The sequence below is a fragment of the Equus asinus genome, chromosome 2 (genome assembly GCF_041296235.1).
Source record: "Equus asinus isolate D_3611 breed Donkey chromosome 2, EquAss-T2T_v2, whole genome shotgun sequence".
NCBI classification, from domain to species: domain Eukaryota; kingdom Metazoa; phylum Chordata; class Mammalia; order Perissodactyla; family Equidae; genus Equus; species Equus asinus.
Window position 1 is genome coordinate 148,313,216 of NC_091791.1, and position 14,048 is coordinate 148,327,263.

The 14,048-nt window shown below is 40.0% G+C and overlaps 1 protein-coding gene across 1 annotated transcript in view; it reads left to right on the forward strand.

Annotated features, from left to right (window-relative positions):
- Positions 1 to 14,048, forward strand: part of FBN1 (fibrillin 1) — a 227,109-nt gene that overhangs the window by 34,701 nt on the left and 178,360 nt on the right. The window contains exons 5-6 of the mRNA XM_014852866.3: positions 7,975 to 8,070; positions 11,433 to 11,528. Coding sequence (XP_014708352.1) covers positions 7,975 to 8,070; positions 11,433 to 11,528 — 192 coding nt within the window. The remainder of the gene's footprint in view (positions 1 to 7,974; positions 8,071 to 11,432; positions 11,529 to 14,048) is intronic.

Here is a 14,048-nt window from a genome sequence, read left to right on the forward strand (position 1 = left end):
AAGACCAGAGGGAAAAGCTATGGTGGTAATAGTCTTTAAGCTAGCAGCAAGATGGGAGGATTATAGTGGTAAGGTCCTGTGGGCCAGATTTAGGCTACAGACTGAAGCCCCAAGATTTGTGGGTGGTGATCTCTGAAGAGGTTTGAGTCTATCTAGTGTACCTGGACATTGGACAAAGTCCCCAAGTAGCTTTTGTTTTTTTTTTTTGGTGAGGAAGATTTGCCCTGAACCAACATCTATTGCCAGTGTTCCTCTTTTTGCTGAGGAAGATTTGCCCTGAGCTCACATCTATTGCCAGTGTTCCTCTTTTTGCTTGAGGAAGATTCACCCTGAGCTAACACCTGTGCCAGTCTTCCTTTATTTTGTATGCGGGTCTCCACCACAGCATGGCCACCGATGAGTGATATAGATCTGTGCCCAGGAACAAAACCTGGGTGGCCAAAGTGGAGTGCACAGAACTTAACCACTAGGCCATGGGGTTGGCCCCCCCCAGGTAGCTTTTGAATGCAAGTGGTGTGAGAAGGAGGATCTGGTTTCTTCAGGATCTTTGAGGCATTTGGAGCCTTTAAAATCATTGGCCTGGACTCTACCTGAACTAATATTGTCTAAACAGCTTGCAAAATTGAAGAGGCAGAATGTTTTAAACTAAGGGTGGCTGGGATGATCAGAATTGTTTCTGATCTTTTGAAGTGAGATTCTAGGGAATAGCTATGCTGTCCTATAGAACTTCCTGGCCATAGTTCGGTAGACAATAAATGAGGATAGATCACTTTGCTGACTCTCCTGTTAGCAGAAGGATAACACAACTCAGTGAATGTTTGCATTTGCTACCTGTGGTTTTATTAAAAGGGGGTAAATTTAGATCATTTCACCAATATTTCCTATGAGAAATTTTATATTCGCTATGTGATAGGGGTTAAGGAGTTCTAGGCAAGTTGTAGCACCTCTGAGGCCTTAGTTTTCTCATTTGAAAATGAAAACAATGAATAGAGGGTTGTTCTTTCAGGTTGCTTTTGACTTGAGCGCCCTGTGACTCTGAGAACAGGAAATGATCTCTTAGTGGCCTGAATGAGAGATTGCATTTCCAGAAGGTCTAAACTGCCAGCCAGCAATTTCTTTGGGCACAAGGAAGACATGGCTTCCCTTAACCTATTGGGAGTCTTGCCACTAGTCATTGAGGCACCAGGGCAAAAAGAGAAGATTGGCTAGACAGAGTCAGATCAGTGTTTTTTCTAGACTTTAATTCCAGATCCATAGGACTGTTCTTTACTCTATCAGCCTCTGAGGCTGGAGATGGATCCTGAGCAATCCCAGTTCTCATAAAGACCTACCATGTTACTGATCCATGTCTTCACTCAAACTCTTCTTATTATAATTATATGTAGATTATTATCTTCGTAAATAATATATAAAATATTATTATAGAAGTTTTTCCCTAAATTTTATGTTTTAGAATTTGGAGATAGATTTGATGCTCATCCTGTGTTATTATTTATGCTTTTTAAAAATGTTTTTAAAATTAGGTTTCTTATTTTGGGATAATTATAGATTCACACTCAGTTGTAAGAAATAATACAGAGAGATCCTGGGAACCTTTTACCCAGTTTTCCTCATATTAACATCTTATGGAACTATAATACAATATCACAACCAGGATATTGATATTGATACAGTCAAGATGTGGAACATTTCCATCACCACAAGGATCCCACATGTTAGTTCTTCATAGTCATTTCCTCCTGTCCCTGTGTTCTCCTTAATCCTGACAACCACTAATCTGTTCTCTGTTTCTAAAATTTTGTCATTTCAAGAATGTTGTATAAATGGAATCATATAGTATGTTAACTTTTGAGACTGGCTTTTTTTCACTCAGCATAATTCCCTGGAGATTTATCTAGGTTGTTGTGTGTGTCAGTAGTTTGTTCCCTTTTATTGCTGAGTAGTATTACATGCTATGGATGTACCATTGTTTGTTTAGCTATTCATCTGTTGAAAGACATCTGGGTTGTTTCCAGTTTTTTGGTTATTTGAACAACACTGCTATGAATATTCACATACAGGTTTTGTGTGAACATAAGTCTTCATTTCTCTGGGGTAAATGCCCAAGAATGCAATTGCTGGGTTGTATGATAATTTCAAGTTTTTGTTTGGTTTTTTTTTTTTTGCTGAGGAAGATTCACCCTGAGCTAACATCTGTTGCCAATCTTCCTCTATTTTGTGTGAGTCCCTGTCACAGCATGGCCACTGAGTTGAATGGTGTAGGTCCGCACCCAGGAACCAAACCCAGGCCACTGAACCAGAGGGTGCCAAACTTAACCACTAGGCCACCAGGACTGGCCCAGGTTTGGCCTTTTAAGAAACTGCCAGACTGGCTTCGGAGTGGCTGTACCATTTTACATTCTCACCAGCAAAGTACAAATGACCCAGTTTCTCTGCATGCTCACCAGCTTTTGGTGATGTCACTATTTTTAATTTTAGCTATTTTGGTAGGTATATAGTGATATCTTATTGTGGTTTTAATTTTGCATTTGTATTTTCCTACTGGCCTATAAGGTTGAACATCTTTTCGTATGCTTATTTGCCACCCATATATCTTCTTCAGTGAAATGTCTCTTCGTGTTTTTTGCCCTGATCCTAATTCGGTCATTTGCTATTTTACTATTTGGAGAGTTCTTTATATATTCTAAATACTAGCCCTTTGTCAGAAGTGTGTTTTGCAAACATTTTCTCCTACTCTATAGCTTAATTTTTCATCTTCTTGACAGTCTCATAGAGAAAAAGTTTTAAAATTTGATGAGGTCCAATTTATCAATTTTTCCTTTAATGAACTGTGCTTTTGGTGTCAAGTCTAAGAACTCTTTGTCTCGACCTTGAGCCTCACGATTTTCTCCAGTATTTTCCTAAAAGTTGCATCGTTTTACATTTTACATTTCCATCTGTGATCCATGTTGAGATAATTTTTGTATGAGGTACGAGGTTAAGGTCTAGGTTCAATTAATATCTATGGATGTCCAGTTGCTTCAGCATCATTTGTTTCTGAAAGATTATCCTTCATCCATTGAATTACTTTTACACTTTTGTCAAAAATCAGTTGGGCATATTCTATTCTAATCAGTGGATCTATTTCTGGGTTTTCTATTTTATTCCATTGATCCATATGTCTGTTCCTTCTCCAGTATCATATAGTCTTGGTTACTGAGCTAGATGATGAGTCTTGAAAATTGGGTAGACCAATCTCTCCCACTTTATTCTTCTTTTTCTAAAACTAGACTGTTTTAGCTGGTCTAGTTCCTTTACCTTTCCAAATAAGTTTTAGATTGATCTTGTCTATATCTACAAAAACATCTTTCTAGGATTTTGATAGGAATTGTGTTAAACCTGTATATCAATTTGAGGAGTATTAATATCTTTATTATGTGGAACTGTTTACCCTCAGATAAAATTTTGTTATTTTCAATTTACTTTAACTGGTGAGAATTTAGAGTGCTGGTACTCCCAACACGAATCCAGGTTGTAAAGGTGTAAGGAGGCCGGGGGAACAGTTCTAGAGCAGTTAGCGAGTCTGAGTGAGTGTGGTAGAACCCCCTGCTGAAAGTGTGAGGTCACTCAGAGGATGGAAAGGTGGTGCTGTAGCTAGTCTGGAAGAAGCAACCCTTGGAAAGGTTTTATGTGGGAAGTGTGGCATTTATATAGACGTGGGAGAGAGGAATGGGTGGAATCTGTTCAGTCTTACCCACGGAAAGAATTGAGTTCTTTGCTGTCTAGTCCGCCCTCTATGGAGGTGCCTTTATCACTGCTATCATGTAACTTGTCTTTCTCTGGACCCTTTCCAGCTCTGCTAGGTTGGGTTGTTTTTTTTTTTTGGAGATACTCTAGTGAAGCTGCTCTTCTGAGTGGTGTGTCTTTGGGTTCCACAGGATATTTATGCACTTAAGGAAAATGTCATTGCTGTTATCTCCCCCAGTGAAAATCATTTTTGTCCTGCAGGACTCTGGCTGCCCCAATGGACTGTTGTCTTAGGTGTAGAGTCCAGAAGTTAGTCCAGCTGTTTAATTTATTTATCTTGTGCTTTTTCTAGTGCCTAAATTAAAATCACATACTTATCATACAGATGCTTATTTGAAAATTGTTCCCAATTTTCTTTTTGCCCCTTCTGCCTGCTAAGATAACAGCAGGTCTTTAAAATCATTCCCAACCTAATGCATCCCAAAGAAAGTCCTTACCTGAGGTCTTTAGACCTAAGTGCCAACTCTGCATCTCTCTCATTCCAGTAGTGCACCCACATTGTTCTCTTCTGGTTGGTCATTTTAAGAATTAATTTGTACTGAGCTATAATCTAAAGAAAGTTTCTTCCACTCTCCTTGATGCCTGGCAAATGGAAGGCATTTAGTACCTGTTTGTTGAATGACTGAAATGACTGATGGACATCTTCTGGAATGAACATAAAATTAATTTGGGATCCGATATGGATACAGGTTAATGGCAACATTTTCTGTTAGTCCTAGGATGTTGAACCTTACTTGAAACCCTTTGAGGCTGTCTCCCCATCTTCGAGGGCAAGTCCTCATTGGGACCTCAAAACTCTCACGGCTAACTGCATGTGATAGCCTAGACCTGCACGCTGACACTTGGGCTCTCCTAGAAATTTCAGTTTCTGGTAAAATCTTAACACAGATCGAGTTTAGGAATATATTCTGACGAGGTATTTAGAGCATCCGGTAAATTTGGAACATCCTTATGGGTTTCAGTGGAGCCCTTATTTTTCAATTGACTTTTTCTAGAGACATAGAACTTAGTCTCCCAATTGCCAGACATCTGGAATACTTATTCAAATCAGAGGAAATTTAGAATATGCATCAATGGCAGGACTCAATAAAAACTAAAACCAATTCGTATATATGTACTCTCTAAATTGTTCCTGCTCTGTAGTGAAACTGAATATCTAGTTCCTTTATTGCTCCACAGAAATCCTGAGGGACTGCTCCTACCTTTAAAGAAATACTTTTTTCCCCTAAAGATCTAAGAGTCACAAATAATGTAAAGCTTCTTATGGTAAATGTGTTTGTGGCAAATCAGGTGATGTAGAGCCTGTTATCTGCTGATGAGCTCGCTCCCCCAGCCCGAGGATTCAGGGCTCAATGGTTTATCCGGAGACTGGACTAACTGTAGCTTACTGCTTCACAAGTCTGACCAAGTGTCTTTATTTTTTAAAGGAGAAAAAATACTTTATGCTGAAAATGGTTCACCTGATAGACAGGGTAGAAAAATACAAAAGTATAGCAAGGAGGTTTTTATTATATTGCATTTAAGTGTAAATGTGTCATTCTTCCAAGAAGGAGAATTCGTTCTATTTTTCGAATTGAACAAATAATGTAAAGTCACTATTAAAACTACCGTTAGCTTTTTTTATCGAAAAGTAGCTAAATGTCTTTGTTGCTCATGTGGGAATGGAAATTAGCTCTTGGCATGAACCAGTTTAATTGAAATCAGTTTGTGGGTTGAGTTCCTATGCTGCTTGACAGATGACATCATTTCCTGTGCTTTTCCCAATCCTCACTGTTTTGCTAAGATAGGATGAAGCTAAGTTTCACTTCGAATTTTAAAGCAACTATACAACTTTTCCTGACCTACTTAGAATATTATCCAAATTTTTCACCGGATCATTTCTTTTGTATACTTGTAGATAGTTTTTTAGTTAAAAAGCATTTGGGCTGAGACATGTTGGTAGAATCATAGGAGCCTCAAATAACTGTTTTAATGTTTCCCGGGTTGCTTGACTTCTATAGCAATGCTCCCACAAAGGAGCTACTATTATACATGGGGAAACTAAGATAAAAATATTTTTAATAGCAGCCTACTTAGGGCTGTATAAGCGCTTAGGATACAGTGGGCAACTTTTTCGTCTCAGTTTTTGAGTACGGCTTTTGATGTCATTATCAGCTAGCATGAATTAAGTAAATAGGAATTAATTTAGCAGAGTTCCACACAGCAACTCCAAATAGGCAAGGGACAGCTCTGGGCACGTGGGGACATAATTAATAATCATGACACTTCCCACTCTCAAGAAGCTTTTAGACAAATGGACTGGGGACAGGAGAAATAACTGAAAAATAGCTTAGATTATATAATATACATTTCGAAAGAGAAGTATAAGGTACACTGGAGTCGGAGGAAAGAGGGCTCATATCTAGTGGGGGAGCATACGGGGAGCAGAAATCAGAAAGGGTCAAGGGAAAGAGATGTTTGTAATAGGTCTTGGGGATAAGTAGAATTTCAGTATTGGCTGAGAGCTGTGTGTGCTGTATGGTGGGGTTAAGAGTTGGAGGTAAAGAGACAGAGAGACGGGTTAAAGAGGAGATTCCACGAAGAGACTAGCACAAAGTGCCTGGCATTTTGTATGGCACACAGTGTGTACTCAGAAATATTTGTTGAGTGAATGATTGACTGACAAGTAGATTGGGGACCGAGTCTAGGATGTGTTAGGAGTGTCCAAGGGAACCCTGAAAGGCCCATGGGGCCATGCTGACAAGGGCTCTGAATGCTGAGAGATGGAGCATAATACAGTAGAGATGGGGAGCCTTTGATGGTGTTTCAGTGAGTGTGTGACATGTTCTTGAAAAGGCGCATCACTTCCCACTTGACCTGCCTCTTTCATGCTCTGTGAGGACACAGTAAGTACTGAGTTCTGGCAGCTTCCTTTTCCTGTTGTCATGCTCAGATTTTTCGTAGCTCTTTATGAAAATGGCCCTTTCTCCTCAAGTCAGAACCACTTTTTGATACTGTACTGAGCATCCTAACAAGGGATACTGAAGAAGGTGGCTGCTGGGAGGAGTCCTCTCTGCTCCTGGAAGAGTTGGCCCCTGTGCTCCGGGAAGACTGAGCATAAGAGCAAGCATAAGCAGCTGATTTCTGCTCTTGCACACAGAAGGGGTTCTCTTCTCCCTCTGTAAAGTTGTTGAGCCTTTTTCCTAAGGAATTTACTCCCACAGCTTGGAGGAAAGGGCAGAGTAAGCCAAACTTCCAATGCCCAATCCTGCCCTCCTTGTATAGGGGTGTGTCAATGAAGATTAATGATTAATTCAAGCAAGCCTTTAGTCTTCTCCAAGTAGGGTAGTTATTGCTTCTGGAGAACTAGGGGACAGCCTGGGATTTTGGAAGTGTTATTAGCATGCCTAAATTACTGAAATAGAGACAGCCTAAACACTAGAGAAATGAGAGCACACGCCCGCGTTGTCATCCTTTTTCACAACGGAGCCTGCAGGCGTCTTTCACTGCAGCTTCTTCTAGTGTCTCATTGTTTCAGGTCTAAGTCTGTCAGCCCATGGTCTTTCTAGCCCTGAGCCCTGAAGCTCACACTTCTGTAGGTGACAGTGTGATGAAGAGTGGGTTCCAAACACTTCGGTCTTGTTTGGGTCTTAGATGGTTTAAGGTTACAGTTTAAACAAGCAGGTCTTTCTGAGCCAAATGCAGGTCTCCATTGTCAGGCAGTCTTGTTATTAAATGACGTTGTAGGCATCTTCTTTTTTCTTTCTGCTGCCTCCAAAATTTCTTTTAACAAAATTCCTTGGACTTTATCATTCTAACTGTTTTCCTGACCACCTACATGGGAGTTAAATCTTTTAACAGGAAAATAATTGCCGTCATAATCTCGTCTTGTACTCAAGGCATATTTTCTGATTGGTATAAATTATAGAAATGACATTGAGTGGTGAGTTCTGCTAAATTAGGGAAGTTATTTAATACTGTTAAAGTAAATATCAAAGAAACAGTTACATTGGCTTGTAAATGTCTTATACATGCGAATGATAACATGTTTAGCATTGTCAATTAGATTATTTCTGCATAAATATATGTCTTGATAAACCATTTTATTTTCTCTTCAAATCACTACAAATCAACTCTTAAAAACTCTTGCAATTTATGTACTTAAATTCCAAAAGTAAATCGTTTTTTGTTTGTGTTTTCCTTTTCAAGTCCAACACTGTAATATCCGCTGTATGAATGGAGGTAGCTGCAGTGACGATCACTGTATATGCCAGAAAGGATACATAGGGACTCACTGTGGACAACGTAAGTAAACCATAGTTGTAAGTATTCTAGATGTTCACCTAAGTAGACTGACATGTAGGCCAAAAGAATACAGAGAGAAGTGCTGATGGATTTTCTTTGATTACCTAGGAGGTGGCATTTTTACAAAAGTCCAAGTGACTCTTACTCGTGAACAGATCACTTACTCAACGCATTTTGCACCAGATTTCCAGTTGGAACCTTGAGAATGGGTTGTTTGGTTAATTTTCCTCTCATTTATCTTCACTGACTTGCTTACCTCATCCCTTTGATTTACAATCACCACCCAAGGCACAGAATTTTTGTTCATTCCAGATGTATGTCTTTCATTTGATTGCTGAACATCTCCACCTGGATTTTCAAGAAGCATCTCAAAGAAAGTCTTTCAAACTCAACCTCATCTTTCTCCCCAAACATGTTCTTCCTCTTGATTTATGGTATCTGCATCTCTCTAGTTGTCCAGTCTAGATTCTGGTACTGTAGTACTTGTCACATGGTGTTCAGTTTGTTGATTCATTCATGAACACCATTTGTTGTGTGTCTACTCTCTATCAGTCCTTATGCTTTGCAGAAGACAAAAATTCCTTTTAAAAAGCTTATTTTTTTATTACACTAAGATGAATATATGCACCCTGCAGAAAGTTTGGAAACATTCAAAAATATAAAAAATAAAATTATCCATAATTTCATCATTTCAGATACTACCTTCTAGTCTTTTAATGCATATTTGGTACATGAGATATTATTGTATGCATAATTTTTCAGATTACTTTTTCACTTAATATTTTATTGGAGGTATGTTCCATGTTATTAAACATTTTAAAATACATTTTAGTGGTTGCCTAATACTCCATTCTATGGATGTTTACTGTTTATTAAGTGAATCCTTAATGATGAGCATTTATTCATGTTGTTTCCAGTTTTTGCCATTGTATATGTATCATTGCTATGATGAATAATGGTATTATAAATAAACCAAAATTTATATCATGCCCTTGTGACTGTCCACACACTGCAGTGTGGTAGGAATAATGACTGAGTTTTGTGCAGCTCACAGCAGGAGTGTGGAGAGAGGGGAGGCAGGACAGCCTCCCCAGTGCGGGAGACCCTTGAGCTGAGTTTTGAGGGATGGGTGGGAGTTCACTTCTCAAATGATGGGAGATGGGCCTTCTAGGCAGATGGCCAGCATGGGCCAAAGCACCGGAATGTGACATAGCATGGATGTTGGACATAGCAGGTGCTTTGGTGTTGCTAGAACTCAATTGCTGAGGGAAGTGATGGGAAGGGAGATAAGGTTGGAATGAAAGTCGGGCCAGGTTTGAGTGCCTTTATGCATACCATGTTGACATCCAATGTAGATCCAGGGAAGGGGAGTGAGATAACTACAGCCAACAACAGCAACGGTCATCTGTTGAGTCCCTTACTCTATGCCTACTATGTGCTAGGCACATTTCCAAACTCTTTATGTGTTTTAACTCACTTAATGTAACAACAGTCCTTTGAGTTAGAGGCCCTTATTATCTTCTAACAGATGAAGAAACTGGGGCACAGTAACTTCTCTAAGGCTATAAGGTAGTGAGTGGCAGAGTTGGGATTTGAACCCAAGCAGTCTGACTTCACAGCGCATGCATTTAGTGCTGAGCAATACTGGCCTTATGCACTTCACTTACAAGGTTTACAGTGAGGAAGCTCACTGGCCATAGGGTGGAGGTTGAACTGGAGAGGGAAGAAGCTGGAAGACCAGCGCTGAATCTCTGGCCTCAGAGAAGGTGGGAATGGGATGGATTCAAAGGCATTTTCAAAGGAAGGAGAGTCAGGAGGAGCTGCTGTGCGTCTTCTGCTCCTTTTGGTGCTCCCAGAGGGAGTTTACTCGAAAGCTGAGCACACAACAGGTGCTCAGTTAACACTTACAGAATTGGAAAACCTTTCTTAGACTTCAGTTTTCTAGTCTGTAGAATGGGAGGGTTGGCTTAGGCAAGCTCAAAATTTCTTTTCTGTTTAAAATCTCTTCATTCTCTCCTGACTATAAATTAAGGGGCAAATCAGAACAATTAATATACATAAACCTCTCTAATTTTGTGATAAGAAATGGACCCCTGCCATAATTTTTGGTTGTAAGGGGTTGTCTCAGTGCATGTCCTCTGATGCCAAGCACGTGCCAAGACAGAATTAGATGCACAAGAGATTTATAGTGGAAAAGACGTGTGAAGAATAAAGCAGGAGTAGGAGGGGAGGGCTTTCTGACCACGATGTAGCTCTGACTGCTGTGCAAGGAGAGAAGGAATGAAGGACAGTTGTGTGGAAGGGGCCTCAGACTATAGTGCAGCCCCAGGAAAGTCTTGGCTAAGCTGATGGGGAGCCCAGAGCAAAGATTGCTCCATAGAAGAGTTCCACTTTGGGCAGAAGTCTCCAGTCTCCAGTACTCTGCTGTGCTTAGTTCTTGGGTGGTAGCAGCCAGGAGAGTGTGTCAGTGCCGTCAACCTTGCAGCAGATCTGAAGGTGCAGCAGCTGGAGGCTGTCAGCCAACTAAGCTCCTCACAGTAGTTTCTCTTGGGGAGATCTGAGTGGCTCAACGCCAGGACTGCCACAGGGGTACAAGGCAAATGCATGGGGAATGGATGAAGGAGGAATTAATTTAAATGGAGGTATTAGGGAAGCCTCCCAGAGGGGGGAGATTGGAGCTGCGCTTTGAAGAGTGGGTGGGACTGGCAAATTGGGCAGGGAAGAGGCTACTACCCATGGATAAAGATGCCCAGAAAGAGGCCACGCATAAAAGAATTACGGGAAATTGTACAGAGAAGAGTCGTTCAGGCCATGAGCATCCAGTTCTTATTTTAATGCCTTTCCTGACAAGGAAAATGTCCCTCCCTCAAGCATCTGGACCTATCTCACTAATTGTTTCCATAGATTATGTTGTAACACTCAACTGGGTCCTCCTTATGGGGCATAAATTACTGAATGTCAGTATCAACATTTTGTCATTTGCGGTTAATTGTGTGATTTAACATGCTGCATTTCTGAAGAGGGGCCAATGTTTCTCCTCACGGGAGGCCTCTGGAAATTAAACACAAATCATAAGCAAAATGCAGCTCCCATCAGGGGAAGTCTCTTATAAACCACCAATTTCGATGCAGAACTGGAAGCATTGCTCTCATACTCCATGGAATGAGACCGTCAGCATTGACACAGGTACAAACTCACCTCTTCCAGGCAGCTTTCCCTAAGAGATGACTGTAACTGTTTAAAACAAACACCAGGGTGATTATTAGATTTTTCCTGGTTGTCCTTGCAATGAGGGTAAGTGTCGCTATATTAGCATCTACTCTCAGGTGAAGTCTCTCAGCTTCTCTCTCCTTGTTTTACAGCTGTCTGTGAAAGCGGCTGTCTCAACGGAGGCAGGTGTGTGGCCCCAAATCGATGCGCATGCACTTACGGCTTTACTGGACCCCAGTGTGAAAGAGGTAATTTCTTTTTAATGAGTTAGTATCCAGATATTCTAGTGGCTAACGCTGTTATTGAGTTACACGCATTGGGTTTATGCGGTTACTTCGTGAATTTTGCTGAAGTTTGAGGGAGTTTCCTAATTGTCACTGGGAAGGTTTCTGGGATGAGAAAACAGTGGCCCTCAGTCTGTGCATGTTATTCAGTAATTCTTACCGGTGGACTGTGGGACTCAGCAGTGAGCGTATGCATAAGCACTGGTTGGCATCAAGATAAAAAGAAGAGAATTTTCCATAAGGGTAAGGATTGAGCTCATTATTATCCTAGTAAATTAGAGAAGTGGCTCCAAACAAAACATCTGTATGGAAAGGGAAAAATTTAGAGTGAAGAAAAACACTCCTAAAGATCTGTTAGGACCTATTGGGGGCTGTAGTGACTATAAACTGAGCATTCAGAATTCACTGTAGAAATGTTGAGTGTCTGCTGAGAAACTGTGCTTTGCCGTGTGTGGTTTATTCAGTACTCATTTCACCCCACTGAAGTGTGTGCAGTCATCCTCATGTTTGCGTGCGCTAAGACCGAGGCTGGGGAGGTCAAAGGATCTGCCCGAGGTCACACGCATAATAATAAGCTTTAATTTGAGTGTGAGTTTTCTGATTTCAAGTCTAAACCTTATCACTGCTCTTAATTAAAAGAAATGTTCTACCTGTGTTGCCTACCTGTAAATGCAAATATAATGTTGAGATGTATGTCGATGTGTAATTTTCTTAATCCCCCCCTCCCCGAACTTTGGCTGTGTTGAGCATCTTGTCAGTACCTTCCTCGCCATTTTCTCATCGTTCATAGTTTCATAGGGAAGGTCTAGCAGGTTCATTTCACACAAAACTGCAAAAATGCTCATGAAAAATATTCGTTGAAAAAATACTCCTGAACTTTTAAAACTGCAATGTTCACTTTTGTCCAAAGTTGTATAGAGATCTTTTTTTTTCTAAGATGGGAAGTAAAGATTCAGTAGCAGATGTTGAATGTATGTCATTTAAAAATCAAAGAGCAGAGAGTGATATGTGAGAAATTGTTTTCTGTTTCTGTTTTTAACTGAACTTCTAAATTCGGTTGTTAGCTGATAAAGCAACAGTACGTATTACAGCAAGTAACTCTAGACCAATTATTTTTATTACTGGACAAATTGTATTGTATCTTTGTTCCTAAGACCACTGCGTGATATCAACGTGTGATGCATCGTGGATCTTGGCCTTTTCATTGCATTTGGCATCATTTTGGAGTCCCTCTTTAAAACTGTTTCTCTCTACAACTTGTGGATATATTTTTATTGACTTGAGCTAAAATATACCTAATGGTATCCAGAATAATCAAGACCACTCTTTCAATTAGGTCCTATCCTTCTGTTTCCTTATTATTTGCTCAGTGAAGATGTTGTAGGATTTAAATTGTTGAGATTAAAATTGTTAGCATGTAATTTGGGAAGTGGTGAAAATAATTCCTCAGATGATAATACTGAGTTCAATTTGTTTTAGAAAAATTACTAATAAGATGATGTTATAGGGCATTTTAGCTCTAAGAAGGTGGATAATAATTTTCTGCAAACCATATTGATACCCATCCCCAGGTATTGATGATAACACAGTCTAAAATAAAGAGGGCATGATATTTCACCATTCCGCAGTTCTTTCTTTAAAGATTTAATCTTTGACCAAGATTAAGAAATGACATGAATGGGTTAAGTTACTAAACTACTAATTAAAACTGGCATATTACTTGAGTTTCTCCGACTTTGGAAGTGTCTCTGTCCCCTCCATGAAGACTATCCTGAAATTTGCACTAAGGTGTAAGTATATGTTGGTTCCATAGAATCTTCACAGTGGTGCTTATCTAAATGAAATTAATCCCCGAAGGGTGGATTTTCAGGCATTTGCAGTAGCAGAGATTGGGGAGCAGGAAGCAGGCTCCCTTTCATTGTGACCCTTTGCCTGTCTCACCCATGAACACAGTCCCAGACCTTCAGTGGGAGAAGGGAAACGTGAGTTAAGTTCCTTCACCAATGGGAGAGGGGAGCATTTTGATTCCGGAATTGTATTTCCATTTTTAGAGGCTTCCCTGTTTTCTGCTCTTATGCAAGCCATCTGGTTACCTCTGTAAAGAGTTAGAGGCAATATATCCTTTTACTCAAATGTATGTTTGTGATTTCAAGAGTGATTAATAAAAATGTAGGACAGAGTCAGGACAAATCCATCCTGAAACTTAGGGAAGTGTTCAGTGTGCCTTTTCCTGATGGTGGGTTAGTTTACTTATTCAGGTGTTTATTACCTATGCTAGTTTATTTAGTAGTTCAACTACTTAGGGTAGTTGCATTATGTGTTAATTGTGATGTGACTTTTTATTTTAAAAATGAACTTGCAGGAAGTCTTTACTAATTTCCTTTCTCCCTTCCAGGAGGCTGAGCCCAGTGCTCCTTCTGCATTCTTCTTTAGCATCTCTCCATGCCTTCTTTCATAGCACATACCACAGTATATTAAAGCAGC